The 22,751-nt window shown below is 41.1% G+C and overlaps 1 protein-coding gene across 1 annotated transcript in view; it reads left to right on the plus strand.

Moving 5' to 3' along the window:
- Positions 1-17,109, plus strand: part of sim1a (SIM bHLH transcription factor 1a) — a 44,153-nt gene extending 27,044 nt beyond the window's left edge. The window contains exons 9-11 of the mRNA XM_007899137.2: positions 9,131-9,296; positions 11,745-12,165; positions 16,091-17,109. Coding sequence (XP_007897328.1) covers positions 9,131-9,296; positions 11,745-12,165; positions 16,091-16,830 — 1,327 coding nt within the window. The 3' untranslated portion in view covers positions 16,831-17,109. The remainder of the gene's footprint in view (positions 1-9,130; positions 9,297-11,744; positions 12,166-16,090) is intronic.
- The last annotated feature ends 5,642 nt before the right edge of the window (positions 17,110-22,751 follow it).

Here is a 22,751-nt window from a genome sequence, read left to right on the forward strand (position 1 = left end):
GCCTATGCAGAAGTGTTACCTCTGTAAAATAATAGAGTACTTTTGTATGCAGAAGCAGTGTACCACTACAGTATTTATGTCTTAGAAAAAAAGCCTTTCTTTTATTCATTTGCCCGAGTTGTGACCCTGATATTGTATTAAGGATACGTGTAGCAGGTATAATGGAAAACGATAGCTGGAGTAAAATTCTTCAAATAGTTGTGAAAACAGAACAGCAAGTATTATTTAAAGATCTTGTGACACCCACTTAGGTTTGCAATGTGTGTTTAACCTCTGAGCACTGCTGATGATAACTTACTTCGGCAGGTTGACTTACCTGAGCTGCCAACGAGTTACCTTGTTAGGAGATTTGAACTTCCTGGGTATCTCCAGTCAGCTGAAAAAAATAGGTAAAAGATTTAACCTATTTTTTCAATAACACCATCAAAGGTCAGACCTTAACCATCTATGTCCTGTTTGGCTGACAAACCAGTTTTCAGATGTTAATTATTTTATGCCACGTGGCTTTCATCTAACACAAGCTGAATGGGAAGAGTCCCTGCCCCAGTAACTGGTCTGCCCTTCCAATTCCTGCCGATGAGTCAGGCTGCCTGTGCTGTCATCAGCAGTGATCTGGAATCCTGCGGATCTACCTGCCTCAGGATCTGGACTACCTAGACTGCCACAGAGGACTGGCTCGATTCAGACATTCGTTGGCAAACATGTCAACTTGGAGTCAGTTCAGCTTCCTGGTGAGCAGCATAGCTCAGCATCAAATGCTTGAGAACATTGCCACCAACTCCCTCCCCACAGATTAGACACACATCCTATTGAGCGATGGATGCACCAGTTGGAGGTGCAGAGTTTAAGCAGCAGCTGTTTATCTCTCTACCAACCAATCATGGCAGATGCATGTTCATGAACTCAGACTCCAGTAATGCCTACCAGCAGCTGTCGCTCCAAGCCTCAGAAGTTCTTCATCAGCTATCTGGCGGGCATCTGCCTTCACTGTGGTGGGAGGACCTTTACAGGACAGCTTGTGATGTGATAGCCATCTTGATGTTCTTGAGGTCCAAGTCCAATGCCACCTTTCAGGCTTACTTAGCACCAGCTGCTCAATCCAGGTCCTCATGTGGGCAGTTTTGGCAAATAAACATGCCTGCTGTTTGGACTTTGGTTAGGTATATCATAATATACTAATAATAATCCTCTTAATCACCTTATTCACACTGACACACATACTCACTCACACACATACTCACTCACACGCATTCACTCACGCACTCACTCACTCAAACACTCGCACATACACACACTCAGACACACACTCACAATGACGCACCTACACTGACACACATTCATACTGACACACACACACACATTGGGGCCCTGTTACAAACACCCTTTGATCCACAGCAACTGATCTGTGTCCAGGGCCAACCCACAGCATAATCCCTAAAAAAAAGATAAATTGTTCATTTCAATCCACAAATGTTTGTGGGACACTGCTGTGCGTAATTGGCTGCCACATTTCGCCCAATTCACTTCACAGTATATTCTGTGAAGTGCTTTGAAACGTCGAGAAGACATGAAAAGCACTATATCGAATGTAAGGATTATTATTATTATGTCATTGGGATGTCGCAAAATACTTCAAGGGGTTTTACTGTAAGTTTAATGACCGTGTGGATGATTATTGCAGTGAATTTGCACACAGCAATGCCCCACAAACAGTAGGATGTGTGTCATAATGATATGAAGACTATTTGGCTTAAAGAGCATGTTACAATGAGGATACAAGGCATTGAGAAATTCTCATTTCACTTTTTATGGGGTGTTAATAGTCCAGTTGACATTTTGTGCCACATAAATCTGTTGTTTGATATGGCAGAGAGCTAAATGCGTGCAGCGATCGGGCTACAGTTTCACTAAAGATACTCTTGATCAGTTTTGAAAGTCTTATCACGGTCTCACAATTTAAAGGCATGAAGTTTACTTTTAATCACCTCATTTCTATAGTCACCAAGTTATTTTCCTTCTGCCTGACTTAATGAGTACAGTTGTTGAAAAGTACTCCTTTGGTCGTGGTGCTTGGATGCACAATGGGGCTGCATCGTCTCAGAGTAACTGCCCTCTTAGTTGTTTGGTACATATTTAATATTTTTAACATGAATGTACCGCTTATCCGCTAACTGAGGCAAGTACACAGTCAGCTGTGTTACTCCCATCATCATGTATGAGCTTTGATATTATTTATTGCATGTGATATAGGAGTCCTGTAGCTCAGTGGTTAGAGCACTCAGCAGGGCAAAACCTTGGGCAAGTTTCCTTACTCCACACGCCTGATAATAATCCCTCAAGGAAAGAAAAAGCAATAATAAAATTGTTAACTTCAATCCACGACTATTTGTGGGACACTGCTGTGCAATTGGCTGCCACATTTCGCCCATAAATATACAGTCAATTTACTTTACAGTATATTCTGTGAAGTGCTTTGAGACATCTAGAACACGTGAAAAGCACTGCATCAAATGCAAGGATTATTATTATATACGGCACTTCACAGGATTTATTGTGACCTTGTGTGACTGCAGTTGCAGACGATAGTTTGATAGTGAGTGCTGGCAGCCTGTTTAATTGCTGGGGCCATCACAGCTGACCCTGTTCTGTTCTGACCCGACATCCACTCATACACACCTCCAGAAGCAGGACAGCTGGATCAGGATGTCAGGAATGTGCGATCTGGTTGATCTTTCTCTTCCCTAATCCAGGAGCCCTGAGGCCTAGTGTAGCATTCTGACTGCTACCCAGATGTCATCAGCCAATTTAGCACAGTCCTGCGATAATCTTGTCAGTATATGTGTGTGTGGGGGGGAGGGGGAGATTACCCCAGTGGACTACTTTTTTTATAATTTCTTGTAGGAGTCAGAAGGCTTTAGAATGATGGTTGTTAAATACACAATCAGCAAAGTGTTCCTGATCAAAGAGCTGAAATATATGTTTAAAGCACTGAGGTTACACTGTCTTAAACACATTGGGGCCTAACAAATAACAGATGACGGACATGCTACAGAAATTGTATGTCCAAAAAAAAATAAATGACCTGTACAGTAGCAGTGAGAAAATTATTAATTATTAACTGGTCGCTCCATGCACACCATTGCCATAGCCACTCTGCCCCCAACCTCTGGAATTCCATCCTCCAATCACTCCACCTCACACCCTTTTTAGCCTCCTTCAAGTCCCACCTCAAGACACTTCTCTTGGACCATGCCATCGGCCACCTCCCTTCCCCTCTCGTCCCTTCTACCCCTTAACCCCAGCTCGGGTCTGAAATCTTGTACACTGTCCAGCACCTTGGGACGTCCTCCCGAAGTGAAAGACGCTATACAAATGTAATCTTGTTGTTATTGCACACATGCTCAACAACAACAACTTGGATTTGTATAGCACCCTCCATGCCGGATGGCGTCTCAGAGCGCTTCAAGGTAACAGATCCTAGGGCCGAGTCAGGGGGAGGGGGAGGAAAGTGACAAAGGTGCGGTCGAAAAGAAAGTTCCTCATCCGAGACCTGAAAATAGGAAGAGAGGGGGCGAGACGAAGAGAGTGAGGAAGGGAGTTCCAGTGCCTTGGGTCATAGTGGCTGAAGGCACGGCCGCCGAGGTTGGAGCGGAGGACTCGGGGGACAAGGAATGGTGGAATGAAGGCAACGGACACTGTTTTGAGGAAAGAGGAGGTCAAAGAGGGAGAGGAGTGTAGAGGAGTGGAGGGATTTGAAGACAAGGGTGAGGATCTTGAAGTCGATTCTTTCTGGGACAGGCAGCCAGTGCAGTCTGACAAGACTGGGGTAATTGGGGAACGGAGTTTGATGCGGATGAGAATGCGGGCGGCAGAGTTTTGTATTATCTGGATTTTATGGATGGTAGTGGAGGGGAGGTGGAAGAAAGCCGTGCTGGTGAGAGACCGGATGTGGGGGAGGAAGGATAATTGGGGGTCGAACCTGACGCCTAGGTTGCGTATGGGTTCGGAGAGTTTAGGGGGAGGTCGGGTAGGTGGAGGAGGTGAGAACCGTGAGATTTTAGACATTGATGAGAGCCAAAGAGTATGGCTTCCGTCTTGTCAACATTCAGCTGAAGGAAATTTGCGCTCATCCAGCTCCTGAGGTCTGACAGGTAGGCTGACAGAACATCAAGGGACTGGGGGTCACAAAGAGAGGTGGAAAAATAGAGTTGGGTGTTGTCTGCATACATGTGGAAGTGTACCCCATGTCTGCGGATGACATCACCAAGAGGGAGCATGTAGATCAGAAAGAGGAGGGGGCCAAGGGTGAGAGGGGGAGGAAAAGCCATTTGTGCAGATGTACTGCTGGCGGTTTGTGAGGTAGGACTCGAACCAGCCGAGTGCGGTCCCACTGCGGTGGATGACGGAGGAAAGGCGGTGGAGGAGGATGGCGTGATCGACTGTGTCGAAAACGGCGGAGAGGTCCAGGAGGACAAGGAGGCAGAGGGAACCCTGGTCACAGATAGAGAGAATGTTGTTTGTGACTTTCACAAGCGCAGTCTCTGTACTGTGGGCAGGGCGGAAACCGGACTGGAGGGGTTCGAAGAGGGGGTGGGAGGAGAGGTGTGCGCGGAGTTGATTTGCAACAACGCTTTCTAGGACTTTTGCGCAGAAGGGCAGGTTAGAAATAGGGCAGTAGTGGCTGAGGTTTTAGATATCTAGGGAAGGTTTTTGGAGGAGGGGGGTGATGACAACAGTTTTGAGGGAGGCAGGTACTGATCCAGAGGAGAGAGACTGGTTGATGATGTCAGCCAGCAGCGAGCAGAGGAGGGGGAGCTGGGTGACCAGCAAGTTGGTGGGGAGGGAGTCTAGGCCGCAGGTGGTAGGTTTCATTCACGCTCACTCAAAGACTCCAATCCAGGCTGCAGCTTCCAGTTTTTATCTTTTTTCTGAGTTTTAGTTGTTGACCATTGGTTTAACTAGTCTATTGACTTGATTACTTTTGCTGTTAGCCATGGCTCTATAAAATGCATCATTACTTTCTAATAGCAGACTGACTCTTGGGTAGAGCCCATGTCTAAAGAAATGTCTGCAGCCACCCTACTCTCTCTGAAGTCTCACAGGTGTCACACATCACCCTGGATATAGGGGAACTGTGTTCTTCCGTGTTCACCGAGAAAAACTATGCTTTGTTGGCTACTGAGACACCAAGCAATTCAAGCACTTTATATAATACATATAATATGTTTTTCTTATTGCAATGTTGTTAATATTCAAGGCTGTATCAGAGCGCACAACAGTGATTAATAAGAGATTATCTACACTATATCATAGTTTTATTGGATTCAGATAAAGATTTGTGTTATTTAGGAATAAATTGCAATGTTACATAAACAACAACATTACAGTTGTATAACGCTTTTCAACAACAACAAGAAGAAGATTACATTTGTATAGCGCCTTTCACGTCATGAGGACATCCGAAGGCACTGGACAGACAGAGTTACAGACCCGAGCTGGGGGTCAGGGTGGGGGAAGGTGGAGGGCAGATGGGGAAGCAGGGAGATCAAAAGCACGTTTGAAGAGGAGGGTTTTGAGATGAGCCTTAAAGGCGGCAAGGGAGGGGGCGAGACGGAGGGACTGCAGGATGGAGTTTCAGAGGGTGGGGGGCAGGAACGAAAAAGATGGTAGAGGGTTAGGAGGGGGAGCAAGACCATAGAGGGCTTTGAAGGTGAGGACTAGGATCTTGAACTGTATCCTCTGTGTGATGGGAACCCAGTGGAGTTGGGCAAGGACGGGGGTGATAGGGTCACGGAGCTTAGTGCGGGAGAAGACACGGGCTGCAGAGTTCTGGATGATCTGCAGCCTGTGGAGAGAGGAGTTGGGGAGGCCGACAAGCAATGAGTTTGCATAGTCGAACCTCGATGTAATGAAGACGTGCATGAGAGTTTTGGCGGCCTGCGGTGTGAGACAGTGTCAGTGTGATTCCTGGCAGGGCGAAACCTTGGGCGATGTTGCGGAGGTGGGGGAAGGCAGAGCGGGTCATGGCGCAGATGTGGGGTAGAAAGGATAGTTGAGAGTCAAACAAGACCCAAAGGTTCCGGACTGGCTTAGCAAGGTGGAGTGTGCAACCATGGATGGTGATACTATCAGAACCTGAGGTGTGGAGGCGCTGATGGGAGCCAATGAGGAGAGCCTCGGTCTTGTTGACGTTCAACTGAAGAAAGTTAGCTCTCATCCAGGACTTGATGTCTGACAGACATTCTGTCTTGTTGTTGCTGTTATAAACAATTTAAATGTATATAGCACCTTTTAAAGTGCTTCACACACCTGACTGGGAACCTGAACTGGGGGGAGCAGAGGTGGCTGAAAGAAGAGGGAAAGAGATAGGTCCTAAGGCAGGTTTTGGAGAGAGAGAGAGAGGGTGAGGGCAAGGCAGAGTTACTTGAAGTTGGAGTTCTAGGGAGCAGAGTAGCTCAAAGCTAGCGCAGTGATGATACAGTGGAGCAAGTGCAGTGGGATATGAAGCAGGCTTGAGTTTGCTGAACTGAAGGAGTGGCCAGGGCAGTAGGATTACATGAGATCACAGAGGGTGAAATGAGGCCATGGGGGCATTTGGAAGACAATACAAAGATCTCAAATTTGATCCGCTTGAGGATGGAGAGCCAAAGGAGCTGAGCGGGGATGTGGGCAATGGGCTCATGAACCTGGTGTTGGAGAAGACAGGCTGCAGAGTTCTGGATGATCTGCAGCTTGGGGAGCCTGGAGAGGAGGTTACTGATCTAGTTGAACCTGGAGGTGATGAAAGTGTGGGTGAGTGATAACATGCTTGGATGGGATGATTGAATTCAGCTTTGATAGGTTAGGTATCATTCGAATCTTGCTCCTTGCCACTTCAAAATTTGTAATTTTGTTTTGAAAAGTAAGATAATCACACAGATAATGCATTTTATACTTTTTGGAATGGATTTTTACAGGGATACAAACAAGTTGAATGCACAGTATTGCATTGGAGCACCAATAGGCAGAGTCACGGGATGATAGGACACAAGTTTCACAGGTCCAATTCCCCAGTGAAACCTGAAGAATTCAAATCCTCGTGTTGCGAGGATGTGGGATGCACTACCCCTGAACCCATAAATGCAGAAGTGATTGAGGAGTTTTCAAGGCAAATAGATTAATATTTGCCAGTGTTATAATAATAATAATAATCTTTGCATTTGATATAGCGCTTTATCACATTTTTGCAACGTTTCAAAGCACTTCACAGAATATACTGAAAAGTGAATTGACTGTATTTTGTGGGCGAAACGTGGTAGCCAATTGCACACAGCAGTGTCCATCAAACAGCCATGGATTGAAGTGACCAATTTATTATTATTTATTTTTTTGAAGGGATTAATAACCCCGGAAAAGTGATCTGCCAATCGACTAACAACCGGGTTCCTACTTACTGCTACATAAAAAGAGGCATGTGGAGTAAGGAAACTTGCCCAACATTTCTCCCTGCCAGAATCGAACCCAGGTCTTTTGCTTGAGAGGCAAGTGTTCCAAACACCAAGCTACAGGACTCCATTATTATTTGGAATTAGGGCAATTAAGGGATATGGAGAAAAATGAAGGAAAATGAGAATACAAGTATAAAGAGCTACCATGATCTAATAAAGGCAAGCTTGTTGTGAACAATGTTCACACAATGCTGTGATTTGGGATTGTGTTGCTGTGGGAAGGTGCTCATTTGAAGCACAGGGAAGGAAGCACGATCGTTCCTTGACCATTCACATGTGCCAATTGGCAGCTAGTTCAGAGCATGTATTGGCAGAGGCCTAGGAACAGGTCACTTGGCTGTATGATGTATGTTATAACCGTTGATGATCAAATCGCATATTATGGTGATTTAGTAAACTGTACGATAGTTAGTACCTGATGGGCAAGCATCCAGCAGAAAGTAAGCCTCGTTTTTCTTGCCTTTGAGCACAAGTGAATTCGAGGCAAGCAATAAATTCTCCGAGCTCATTGACAAATTCTAAAATGTACCTGAATCTCTTTTTTTTCTCTCCGCTAATGTTTTTTAATTGCTTTTAACATAGTAGAAACTTTCAATTCAACATGTTGGCATGCTAGAGATGAAGATCTTGATGAGCTGCTGAAAGGAAGGCTGTAATACTCACTCTTTCACTGTAATAGTTTCCCTGTTACAATCAACAAAGCTTTTGTGTTGGTCACTTTTGCATAGAGTTTCTCTTTTTTTTTGGCCAAGATACTACTTTATTCACATTTTATTTTATATGTGAACCTCATATTGGCAGGTATATGTTATGAAGTATCATCTGTTCTATGTGTCCTTATTTTAACCTGTGCATTTTCTGAAATTTGAAATTCCGAGCTCTTTAGCGCTACCAAACATCAAATTATTTAGCCAATTGAGTGCTGACTTGATCTGCAGAGGTTTATTTGAGAAAATAATAATAATCCTTGCATTTGACATTATTTAATCACATCGTCAAAATGTCTCTAAACACTTCATAATAATGATCATAATAATCCTTGCATTTGATATCGTGCCTTATCACATCTTCAAGACGTCTCAAAGGGCTTCACAGAATATACTGTAAAGTACAGTGACTGTATATTTTGTGGGCAAAACGTATACAACAGTGTCCCATAAACAGTCGTGGATTGAGTGATCAAATTGTTTTTATTTATTTTTGAAAGAATTTATGTATTTAGCATATTTCAAGATTCTTTCACTCGTTTTCAAATCCCTTCATACTCTCGCACCTCCCTACCTATCCAACCTGCTTAACCCCCAATCCACTACCCGCTGCCTCTGGCATATGCTTCACAGGATTTCGCTGTAAAATGCAATGCCTGTGTATTTGTAGGTGAAAGCAGCATTCAATTTGTATACAGCAATGCTGCACGCCAAGGCAGTAGGACAAGAAGGCAACAATAACAATTTTCACTTTTATAGCACGCTCCATGCAGGGTAATGTCTCAGAGCGCTTAATAGTGGTGGTGCCTGGCTCTGAGTCAGGGTGTGGGGGAGGCTGAGTCAGCAATGATAATTCTGTCTGGTGTTATTAGAGATATATCTGTGTATTTTATGTGCTATTGTATATAACAGGATTTATGGTCTGACTGTTTTTAGGGATGCAGAATACAAAGGATTGCAACTCTCACTTGATCAAGTAGCAGCAACAAAACCATCATTCACTTATGCAAATTCGACTCCAACCATCACTGACTCAAGAAAAACCAGCAAGTCCCGTCTTACCCGAACAAAATCAAAACCAAGGTCATCCCCTTACCCTCAGGTAAATTGTTTTCATTTCTGCTCCATTCCCCTTTGATTTTTGAAGCAAGATTTTGTAGCAGACCTGACAAGAGTCACAAGACACAGTGCATTAATGGACCAGTGCATTTCGAAGTAGGTTGGTTGTTCTTTGGTTTGCTTTTGCAACTTCCACTTCATTAATCCTGTATTTTAGTTGTAACAGCACTAGTCAAAAGATATTAACACGTACATTCAGTTTTAGCTTGTAACTTCAGAATCATTGAAGAAATCCCTTCTGGAAAATTGGATAGACAGGCTTGCTGAACCTAATGGCTTACTGTTGCCTGAAATTGTTAATGTTTCTATATTTAGTTCTTCATGACATTGGGCTCAGTGATATCTCGAAGGTAATGTCCTTGATGGAATAATTTTCACTGATTGCCTAAATAAACATAAATGCTTTGAGACGTCTTCTCAACGTAAAAAGTGCTATATAGATGTATGGTATATTGTATTTCATTGTAAGTATTGAATGACAAAAAATATTCACAGAAATTGATGAGCATAAAAGTTAACAGAAATTTGTTTGCGCGAGATTTTTATAGGTGTAATTACATTCACTGCTGAGAGCTAATTAACTGCTACAGGCCTACCCGTCATAACCCACTTTAACTATTTCAAATAACTAAATAATTTTTTTTAAAAATCCATAAAGTGTAGAATCCCAAAAAAACAATAACAGTATGAATACGCGTTAATTGAAAGGGAAGTCAAATAATGTGACTTAATTGTGGCTGTACACTAAGTTCACCATGTTCACCTGTTTTCGTTATGCAGTGTCAAAGATGTCTGTGACATAAGCTTAAGTTGCCTTAGCTTTCGCAAAGCAGGACAGAAACTAAATGCATTCATGTCATTATCAGCACCTCAAACTGATCGTAAATTTTATTCATGAGTTTTTCAAGATTTGAGCTGCATAGAAATACTGGAACAGAAAACAATCAAACTTTAAAAGATCAACTTTAGGATGCACCAAAACAATACAACCAGAGGATGTAGATTTAGAGTTCCAAAGGGCAACTTCAGAGAGATACCAGGAAGGTTTTCTTTTCCCACTGGAACAGGTAGCCGAGGACAGTGTTTTGAGGCCTGGCTCATTTTTTAAAAAATGGGAGGTTGGGTATTCAGGAAGGATGAGGTCAGATGGATTGAAGGGCCTTCTTCATCCAAACCGATCTTGTGATCTTGTATCTGAGACTGTGAGCCCCCAGACTGTCTCACTTAATTCCTCAGTAGATTTCCAAAATGGAACCCAAAAACTGGGGCTGTGGGTGTGGTTGGGGAGTGGGGAGAAGAAGGCAAAAGTAGTTCCTCCTAAAATGTCATTAAAAATATCCAAAGGTATGGGATGAGAAAATTAAGATTATTTCTGAACCAAGGAACAATTAATTTTATAGGCAACGTGAGTGGAACAACAAAAGAGATCAGTTTTCGAATCCTCCTTGTTTCTGGCATGTACCTGCAGTTAATGTTTCCATCATGTCCCACAAGTCTGCTCTTGGTGGGCTACAAGATAACACTTTTGATCAGTCTTCGTGGTTATTAATTCCACTGCTTTGATGATAATTGTCAGGAAGTAGAATTAGAAAGAGTAAAGGATGATCGCTCAGCAATGGCAACAACATTAAGTTCACCAACAGTAAATGAAATTCACCGCTTTGGCTCTGTAAGCAGCTGAGGCCTGTTGAATAGCAAATAGATACACAATGGAAAACACAATGGAATGATATGCAGATTATTTAAGTGTGAGTAAGTCCATGTTGAGTTAGATGATTACATTACATTTACATCCTAAAAAAAAACCTTACATTTGATTCAGCACCTTTCATGTCAGGAGGACATCTCAAAGTGTTTTGCAGGATTTACTGTAAAGTGTGGTGTCTGCATTTTGTAGGCCGATGCCTCATCAGTCAAATTTGGAATACTAAATTTGGTATTCCACTTGTTCCATTAATCTCTGGGTCAGTGAATTGTTTCGTGTATCATTTGCAAGACACACAGAAACTATTTTTCAGTTGCATTTTATCCTGGGTTTATTCTTGCAGCTTTCACCTGCTCTGTGAAAACTTAGCCTCCTAAAAATGTTTGACTGTGCCTTTGGTCAACACCCTTAAATTCTCTATTCTTTCCTCCCTGCTCAGTGCTCCCTGTTGTCCTTGGAAGCACTTTGAGGCATTCAAACGTCATGAACAGCACTATATAATTGAAAGTTATTGTCGTTTTAATGATTTATATACTCCTCCTCCCCCCATTAATGCAGCCCTCCCCATGCGGCATTTATAGGCAAGCAAAATTTAAGCAGATGACAGTACTTAAAAAATGTAATCTGATACAAACTCTAAGCACATGTGTTTATAAATGAAAATAAAACACAGATTTGCAGTCCATTCTGTAAATCTGACTTACTCTTTCTCCTTTATTCTTGCAGTATTCTGGATTTCACACTGAACGCTCCGAATCAGACCATGACAGCCAGTGGGGTGGAAGCCCATTAACAGATACTGCCTCCCCACAATTACTAGATCACACAGAGGGCTCTCAGCCCCACTCTCAGCACAATGACATCTCCTGTGCCTATGGACAATTCTCTGACAGAAATTCCCTGTGCTATGGCTTTGGCCTTGACCACTCCAGAACTGCGGAGGAAAGGCCGTCCCACTTTCACACGTCCTTGTGTGATGGAGGGAGGTGCGAAGCTGGCAGATACTTTCTTGGCGGCCAGCAGTCTGGGAGAGAAGGTTGGTGGAGCACTTCCCGTATGGCATTGGCTCTGACAAAGTCGTCTCCTGAAAGCAGAGAGGGATATGAAAACAATGTGCCACATATAGCTTCTATTCCCAGTATTCACGGTAAGGCAACTGCAAAAGAGGAAGACAAGTTTTTAGTAGAAAATATAAGAGGACAATTGGTTAGTTATTTTGCAAATAAATTGTTTAATAAGTGTGAGAGATAGCAAAGTGCAGGAAATGTTTGGTCCTGTAAATGCCTGGGTTCCCATTTTAAGATTAGCCACATAGGTTTGTCAAGAAGCAGTCGGGTATTATGAAAACTGGGTTCCGTTTGACAAACAAAAAAGGGTCAATATTAATGAATTGTTCTCATCAGAAATTCACCTCACTGTTGTTGCTCGGTAATCACAGATTTGAATGGTGGGTTGAATTGCTTTGTACAGTAAATAGCTCAATTCATTTAATTGAAGAATCATTAGCAGAGCAATAACTTTCTAAAAGCTACAGTAAACTCTATAAGTTTGTGTTAAGCCATCTCACTCATCCAATTTATTTGTTATTGTTAACTAGTGGATAAGTTTCAATGGTACTCATGAGAAAAAATGCTTACAAATAAAGCAGCTTGCATTTTCTGGGATTGGGAAGGTATATAGAAAAAATGATGTATGGAACAGCTTTCCTCTTCAGTGCAAAGTTTACATTTTCAAATAATTGCATGCTGGTTCCTGAAATCTGTGCGCAATGTGATGTGCATGCAATTGATGTATTCCGTGAATACGTGTGCAATATGAAGCACCTGCAATTAATAATAATAATAATCCTTGTATTTGATAGAGCACTTTTCACGTCTTCTAGATGTCTCAAAGCGCTTCAAAGAATAGACTGTGAATTGAATTGACTGTATATTTGTGGGCGAAATGCAGCAGCTAATTGCCCACAGCAGTGTCCCACAAACAGTCATGGATTGAAGTGACCAATTTAATATTGTTTTTTTCTTGAGGGATTATTATCAGATGTGTGGAATAAGGAAACTTACCCAAGGTTTCACCCTGCCAAGTAAGCTGGTTCTGGGAATGCACAAGTATCACATTGATTGCTCTGTTAAGCAGAGGTTTCCTATTTTCAGCGAATGTATCCTGTGTTTCTTGTGTTGAATTTCCACCCTCCCCCTAATTGTCTTGTTTTTTGTCAGAAAAAAAAGGATTTTTATTTTGTGAACAAAAATCAACTTTTAATATTAATTATTTATAGGCCCTTTGAGAGACAAGGGTGCCATAGATGGAGTAGCACTTGTGAAGGTGGAGTTTAAAAGAGACCTAGGGGTCTTGGGTGATTCATCATACCCTATATCCAAACAGTGTGAAGCAATAATAAACAAGTCAAGCAGGATGTTGTGTTATGTTAGCAAAATCAGTAAATTCAGATCCCCCAGACGTTATGCTTACTTTGTGCAGTGCTCTGGTCAGACTGCACTTGAATTACTGTATACAATTCTGATCACCACACCATAATGGAGCTGCCCAAGCACTGGAGGCAATGTAGAGAAGAGCATTGAGGTTGATCCTAGTGTTTAATAATTTGTATTGCTGTATGAAGTCAACAAAACATATTGAAATATATTGGTACCTACAGCAACAACTTGCATTTGTATACAGAGTGCTTTTCACTTAAAGGAGAGTTTGAAACCACTTGACAAATGTAATGGTTGGTGTACACAGAGCAGGGAAATGAGATGTTTAATGATGTTGACCAAAAGCACGGTCAAAGAGTCAAAGAGATTGTTTTTCAAAGGTTATTGACAATAGGAAACGAAGGAACTAACCAGTTGTGAAAGAAAATTCCATTCAACAAAGGCAATAGTGGCTGAAAGCTCGATCAACGATGTTGGAATGAAAGGAATAGGGAGCAAGCAATAAACCAGGGTTGGAAGGGTAAAGAAATGGGCTGGACTCTAGTTTGGGATGAAACAGAATGGAGTGAGACAGAAGGGATTTGAAGACCAGGATAAGAATCTTATAATATTCCTTGTGTTTGATATAAAGCCTTTCATGTTAGGAGAACAACAGCAACAATTTATGTAGCAGCCTTCACATTGGGCAGAATCTTGAAGGGCTTAACAGTGGCAGAGCTTGAACCACTAAATAGGGGGGAGGAGATGATCACACCACAGTCGAAAAGGAAGTCTTCATATGCAATCTGAAGATGGGCAAGGGTGCGGCAAGGCGGAGGGTTTGAGGCAGAGAATTCCATAGTTTTGTGACATATGGCTGAAGAACATCACAGAGAGCTTCACAGGATTTTCTGTAAAATGTAGTGACTCTGTATTTTGTAAGCAAACTCTTAAACTCAATCCTCTGAGGCACTGGGAGCAAATAGAGTTTGGCAAGTATGGTGGTGATAGGTATATGAAAAGAATGTGGGCTGCAAAATTTTGAATGAAAGTATTATTGATGCACTATTACTGAAATTAATTTTAATCTGGTCTGCTCCTATTTGAATAATGAGTGCTGATTGGATGAAAGATAGCCTTGAGTACACAACTATTACAGATGCCAAGCTGCTTCAGAGGTGTATGTCTGTCCTAAATCCACAAGTACACATCTTCATAATTGAATGTGTACACAGGATTTATTTCCAATGCAAACAAGCAGTCAGCATTTACCAAAAAATAACATATTATTACTTCCACGCACTGATGAGTCTGTAATAAGAGGACATTGAAGATTACTACTGAAAAAGGGAGGTTAAAAGACTTTTTTAATACAGAGGTATTAGAATATGGCATACTTTATTACAAATGAGTGTTGATATCAAATCCAAAAAAAAAGGGCAATTTCAGGACAGACACCAGGAAGTATTTCTGTACTCAGAGGGATCCGAGTGGGAATACGATACTAACTGGTAATAGGATAGCAGTGATGGTGATTGAGGCCAGGACTCACTCTGAACACATTTAATGTGATGGGAGGACAATTGCTTAGTGGTTAGAGGACTTGCCTCGCAAGTGAGAGGACTTGGGTTTGATTCCTGACAGGGTTAAACGTTGGGCACGTTTTCTTACTCCACACACCTCTGTTTACCTAGCAGTAAGTAGGAACCTGGTTGTTAGTTGATTGGTGGATTGCTTTTCCGGGAGTAATAATCCCTCAAAATAAATAAAATAAAATAATAACTTGATCATTCAATCCACAACACTGTGGGACACTGCTGTGCGCAATTGGCTGCTGCGTTTTGCCCACAAAATACACAGTCAATTCACTTTATAGTATATTCTGTGAAACTGTTTGAGATGTCTCGAAGATGTGATAAAGCACTATATCAAACGCAAGGATTGTTATTACATTAAATGGCAGTATGTTAATATTTTTGATGTTAAATAATCTCCATTACATTTCATTGAAGTAATATTTAAGTAATTAGAAATAAAAGATTGTTGATATTAACTCAATATTTCACTAACAAAAGTAATTTATTCAGTTGTTTCATCAAACTATGGGGCTTGGGTTTGATTCCAGCCCAGATTCGCATGATAAAAATCTTCCCTCTCAGTTTACTGTAAAGATCCAGTTTGAAGTGAGTCAGACTGGTTTCATTCCACTCCTCGGTGATCTCACAAGACATGGTGGCTCTAAATCTTCAATCTTAATCAAAGAAATGTCAGGATGACTGGCAGGGAAATGGAGAATATCAATATGATGCAATGGGGATTTCTTTCCTGTTGCTTGAATTGAGGCATATTGTTGGGACATAGTACAAGAAGTTTTACCCTGCATCCAAACCATATTGAACTTGACCTGGCTGTTCTTCAGTGTGAAATTGTATAATTTCCAGCACTAATATCCCACATCTTGATCAGAACAAACTTTATGGGAGTAAAATGTTTTTAAAAGTTGCTAAAGAAAACACTCTGTGTACATTAATTAACAATTTCACACTTTGGAGGACTGGAATGAATTCATAGTGGGAAACAATACATGTGGGAATGAAATGCTAGTGCAATGTGTTAGAAGAGAAGTAAACTATTGTTCCTCTCTTTTTAATGCAGGAAGAGGGCGCTGGGATGAAGAGAGTGTTGTCAGTTCACCAGACCCTTGTTCTGCCAGTGAGTCTGGGGACAGGTACCATAATGAAAAGTACCAGAGCAGCCCTCAGGAGCCAAGCAAAATTGAAACTCTGATAAGAGCCACGCAGCAGATGATCAAAGAGGAGGAGAGCAGGCTCCAACTGAGAAAAATGACCTCAGAGCAATTGCAACCCATGAACGGAGTGGGCAAGATCCACAGTGCTTGCTTCAACATGAGTTACCAGCAGCAGCAACAACAGCAACAGTTGTCCAACATTGTCTGCCGCCCTCTGCCCATGGCCAACAGCTCTCCTGGTGATCACCTCCAGCAAAGAGATGGGAAGATCATGAGCCCTCATGAAAATGAATACAATAACAGCCCTGTTTCACTGTCTAGGTTGAGCAGTCCAAGTTCTGACCGAATCTCCAAGACAGGCCTAGGAAAAGACTATATGCCATCTGACATGTCCCCTCATCAAACAGAGGCAAACTGTGCATCATCCCCTAACTATTACTCCGCCCATCACAGGCAGTACTTTGACAAGCACACGTATGCACTGACTGGATATGCCTTTGAGCATCTCTATGACACTGAAACGATTAAAAATTACTCTTTGGGCTGCAATGGCGCACACATTGACGTGACTTCTCACTTGCGAATGCAGCAGGATCCAACTCATGCCCACAAGGGCACATCAGTAATAATCACCAATGGAAGCTGATGGTTTAATTGCAATAGGCTTTACAGTGCAAAAACAAGTGCGGTTTGCTGGCTTGAAAACGAACAATCAGACATAGATGCACTCTTCTCGTCAGTGCCAGTCCTGTGCATAGCAATTCTGCACTACACTTATTCCACCCTTCCCTCCTTCATGACGTTTGAGATTCAGTGCAGTGTATGAAATACACACTGATACGCAAGGTGCACTACAGACTAGTCGGAGTCAACCAGATCTGGTGTAATTCATGTTGCATGACAATTTGGTTACAACAAAGTTGAATACGACAAGGGCATAGGTTCTAATTTTTGTCTGCATTTCTACACATGAAGCAAACAATTTGCATATGATGTAAAGGATTGAGAATTTTGTGGGTGAAGCTGAGGAGGGTGGGTGAATGGATGGGGGTGGAGGGGTGGTGAACAATGTAACAATTTAACCTTCTAAACTAAATAGATTTATGTAAGGTGGAGTAATTCCTTTGACAAGATACATGGACAGCCATTAGGCATGGAAAGATGATGGACTGACTACCATATTTAACTAAATAATCTATAGATACCGATACTATGAATAAATAGCTAGGTGGTGTTGACACCCCACGGTTGTGTAACAAATTGCTCACACGAGTCAGTTGCAGCTGAACTGCTGAGCTTAGAAGGCTAAATTGTGTTGTATCAGCAATGTCATTGAAAAAAAGTATAGAGTTAACATGGAAGGGCAAAGATTTATGGAAACCTTTATGTATCAAAGAGCGGCTCTCACTTTGGCATCAAAGACCGTGCCAGCAGTGAAGACTGATTACCATTCGGGTTTGATTTTCATATACAGCCTCATATCATTTTTCAACTGTACCAAAATGATTATTTATGGGACAACGAAAGCCAGAAACTTTCCGTTTGCAACTGGAGATACCAATGTGGTAAACTGACTAAGCAGATCTAATTGAATCAAAGACATGTGGTACACAGTAGCAGGTTTTACAAGGCATTTAACGTATTTTACAAGACAGTTGCTTTCTTTTGCTGGAAACCCTTCCTGTGCTGAATGTGGTGGTTCCACCTATTAACATCAACAGGTGAAAGCGTCAGACCAACATTTAGAAATAGATTATATATATATAAAAATCTTTTTTTTATTGTGTGTGCACAAGTTGTTACATTTTATAGTAATACCTACACCAATTAATCTTTTTTTCCCCCTATTTCAAGTGCCTGTTCATGATAACTACTTCATACAACTATTCAAATACTAACATATGTTTGTGAAAAGATCAATTTAGAGATGAACTTAACCTTATTTTTAAAAAAAAGGTTTAAGCAGAAATATAATTTTCTGGCTGATATTTTGAACCATATCCTATTGTGGTATGACAAAATCTAGTTTGTAGCATTGGATTTCCTCCTTGAATGGGAGACTCCTCCTCCAATGTAATACATTCTAGTTAGGACGACGACACCATGGACGGATTGTGTTCTGTAACTGTGCAATATAACATCACACAGATATTTATTATTTCAATATTATTAGCCAAATGTTGGCCCTCCACTGAGGAAACTGCAGTGAATTTGCAACACTCTCCCAAAGACCGCATGTGGGCCCAATTGACAATTTTGGTTGCTGCCTGGGATTGGAAATCATTTGACCTCTTTATGGGAGTCAAATTTTCTATCACCAGGGCTGTCCACCAAGTTTATGATATGATATGACAAGCAGTTAGGAACAGCTGCCAGGATCAGCGACAGCAGCTTAATTATGGGCTAAAATGGCTGAAACTTTCCGGAGCAGCATTTCGGTTCTTAAAGCACGAGTTTTGTCTTTGACATTTTGAGATACTATTATAACTTCATATTATGATCACTAATTTAAGCAGCTCCCTGCCCTCTGGTGAATTCTTTCATTTCTTAAAAAGATGTCTTTTTTAAACCAGTTTCCACAGATCAGCTGCCTCACAAGCCTGACAGATTTCTTCCTTTTCTAACGTATAACTGCTATTTTCTGCATTGCCGTTTAAATGGACAAAACAATTGAGTATGTGACTCACAAGGTTATAGCTTTGGTCAATATTAAATAAATTGGCTTATTGATTCACCAGCGATAAAAACTGGAATGCTGAACTAAAACTGGAAAGAGATATATACTAGTAAATTATTGTACTGAGAGTTAATTTTTTCATACACTTAATTTCCTTCTGGCATCAGTAAACAGAGACTTTATCAGCCCTGTACTACAATAGGTCAAAAATACTATATAAAGGATTAGAGAAAACACATGACAACATTTCTCCCTCAACTCTTAAAGCACAAATCACACCATTTGTTTTGATGACCATATAAGAGGTCGAACATGTGCACATATAGAAAAGTCTGAAGTATTTACCAAAATTGGTTGGGGATGAAATTAGTTAACAAATTGTGAAATACGTTCGGGGTGGGGGAAACACTTTGAAAGGCCATTTAACAAAGTAATTGTAAGGTTGCATGATTTGCTAGAGTCCAATACGAAGATAAGTAGTAAACATTAGAAAAGATTTTTCTTAGCCAGCCTACCTGTATTTAAAGGCTTAAAAAAGGGGATAAATGCAGATTTGAGAGTCAATACATTCTATCAAAAATAACCTAGCTTCAGCAACAACAGGGTGGCAGGGTTAACGGAGTTGGTGATGGACATTGCGATGACTGGGTTAATTGGGTTGTTGCTGGACAATGTGATGACTGGGTTAATTGAGTTAGCACTGGAGTGTAGAGTGATCCTCAGCACTGTCAGGAATGTGGCCGGTCACCCATCCCGTGAAGGTGCTGGAATGAAATTGCGATTGAAAAGTGCTATATACATGCAATTTGTCATTGTTGGAGTCCACCTGTGGACCTGGCAGTAATGATTCAAAAAAGGCAAAAAAGTTTTATGCCTACATTTGTGTGTGGCATTGGAGCTTGTTTCTGGAAATAATGCAACGTTAACGTTAATGGGTCTAAAGTAGTGCAACATGGCTATGCATTGACATGGTAATAAAATTGATTACTGCAAATTGACTGTATATTTTGGGGCACAAAGTTAATACAGATTCCCAATGACCATTATTCCTTTTCGTTTTTCATTTCTTAAAATTATGTGATTTTTTGATGTCTCTAATGCTAGTGTGAACTGCTGAATCCAGCATTCCAAGCAACACCACCTTTCGTTACCTGTTAAAAGCACTCACTTTGGCACCAATGGCAAGGTGTCCATTGGGTGCTTGAAATCCTCTGGAAGCAAACCATTTGAATGCTGTTGTGACGAAGGCAGGTTCTATTATTGTGACTGCGAACATGACTCCAAATTCAGCTGCACACACAGATCTGTGACCGTCCATCACATCAGCCTCATTCAATGGAGCACAATTCCTCAGTCATTTCAAGATAGGACTCTCTTCTTTACAGGTCCTCATCCTTGCTGAAGGTACCCGTTTCATAATTTCATCCTTTAATTCTGAAATTACATGTTGTATCAGTGGCCAATTACCCCTAATGCATAGTGGCTCAAAACTCCAGTGTATAGCAGCCCAATATCCCTTGTGTATCAGTTGCTCAGTATATCGCCAGTTTACCAGCTCAGTAACCCTAGAGTATCAACAAGATGTGAACCTTCAGAACTTGTTTGTGCCTACAGCAAATTTCAATTGTACACAGAATTATTTTCATTGTTTATGTTGGATTTTAAAAGCTGTGCAAGATAATATTCTTATCAGGGTAGTAGTGTAGGAATCGGTCATTTGGTTTTGCCACCAATGCATAACTTTATGACTTGAGAGTGTGGGTCAAATGACTTCAAGAATAAAATTAGAGGTAAAGTATTTTTTTCAGGGCTACAGCTAGGTGGATCATCCTATATTTATTCTGTAAACTGTCGGACGTTGAATGAATCTCAGCCACACTTTCAAAGGTGCCTCAGACTACGTTAAGACGAGGGGTAAACAACTATTGTTTTGTTTGGGGTGAAAAGCAGCATTTTCTGCTTGCATTTATTCAAGCCTGAGTTAGCAATCACTTAGTAGGCTTCAATAAGCTGTTTTCACACATTTTCACAATATCAGTTTACTCAGTTTAGTGTTGGACGTTTTAATTATTTTCGTTCACCTTTCAAGGAGACTAACCTCACATAATCCACACCCTTTAATGTTAACTAATTGCTGCATTGGTTTTGTAAACTGCCATGTCAGACTCCCACAGAATACCTGTCTATCTGGAGGGTAACAGAGGGGGCTTTGAACGTGGATAGGTCAAGAATTGCCATGTTCACTCTGTATTTTAATGTCCTGATAAAGAAAACCTTGATTATATTCTGTTGGAAATGTTACTGTTCTGAATGAATTCTGCCTGCCCCACTTAATCATGTACAGTTGATGGTAGCCTTGTGGTACATGTCAATGTGAATACAATTTGTAAAATGGTGCCAAGTTCCTTTTGTGTATCCATATAGAAGACTATGATTTGTATAGTTAATCCCTGAGATCCTATAAAGTGTTTCCTGTTAGATTTATTTATATTGTAAATAGTTCTGACATTTGAAGTACAGGTGCATAAAATGTATTTATTATGTGAAGGAAGAATGTTTTCGGTTTTGAAGCATAGTTCCAATTAAACCACTTCATTATTTTCCCTTCTATGAGTCTGTTCTGGAGAATGTTAAGTCTATCTGCTGGGAGGTGGCATGTCCATGAGGAGTGGTGGCATCATGATGCCTGTAACACTTTTACAGTGTTTGTGCATTTCTGAAAAAAATGATACAAATTAGCCTTTCACTTTATTACCACACCAAAAATAGCAGAAAATAAACATGTTCTTCATTTGAATTCTTTTTTTACATCATTTCTGTGTCTGTGCACTTTGCATAGAGTAACAATTCATATACTGGATAAAATTCTCTGAAAGAGTTATCTGTTTAGTTCCACTCTACTGTCTTTTCCCCAAACTGTTTCATATATCTCCTTTTCAGATACTTACCTAATTCCCTCTTAAAAGCTAATATGAGGTCTATCTCAACTATATCCAAGTAACCTGTGTAAAATAATTCTCCCAACCTCTCCCTTGACTCTTTTGATAATCGCCTTAAATCTATTAAGGTATTCACTCACTGACTAGTTGAAATAATTTCTTGTTTACTTTTTTATGAGTTTCAAAATCTTTTTCCCAACCCTTTGTGTTCTAAGGAAATCACCCCTAAACTTCCAGTCTTGCCTCACAAGTAAAAGCTTTGATTCTTGAACTTTGAAACTGCACTTCAGGAAGTGGATGGAGACACATCCCAGTGAATCTCTTCTGCATCCTCTCTATGCCTTAACATCCTTCCTATAGTGAGATACCCAGAACTGGATAACATTCTCTACTTGTCGCATAATCAGCTGTTTATCACAAAGTAAATTCAGTGAATAAAAAAAGTGACAGATATATAAAGAACAGCTCAGGATTGGCAGCACCTTCACAACAACAATAATTTGCATTTATATAGCACCTTTCATGTCGGTAGCATCTCTGGGTGCTTAACAGTACAGCTGTTGCCGAACCAAGGGAGAGGAGCTGATTGTAGGCATGATTGAGGAAGGTCTTCAGGTGTGATCTGAAGACGGAGAAGGAGGGACAAGGCAGAGTGATTAAGACAGAGTTCCAGAGTCTCTAGGCAGTGACTGAAAGCAGAGCTGCCGATGGTGGAGGGGATGTGGGATGTGCAGGAGTTTGGAGCCAGCTGAACGAAAGGGGTGGATAGAAGAGTGGGGTGTTTGCAGGTTAAAGAGTAAGGGAAGTGCCAGGGCAAAAAATGATTTGTATATCACTGTGAGGATCTTGAAATCGATCTGCTTTGCAATAGGGAGCCAGTGGAACCTGTCAAGGATGAGGTGATGGGGGTACAGAATTTAGTATGGGAGAGGATATGGACTGTAGAGTTTT

This window comes from Callorhinchus milii, unplaced genomic scaffold, assembly GCF_018977255.1.
Source record: "Callorhinchus milii isolate IMCB2004 unplaced genomic scaffold, IMCB_Cmil_1.0 Scaffold3, whole genome shotgun sequence".
Lineage (NCBI taxonomy): Eukaryota > Metazoa > Chordata > Chondrichthyes > Chimaeriformes > Callorhinchidae > Callorhinchus > Callorhinchus milii.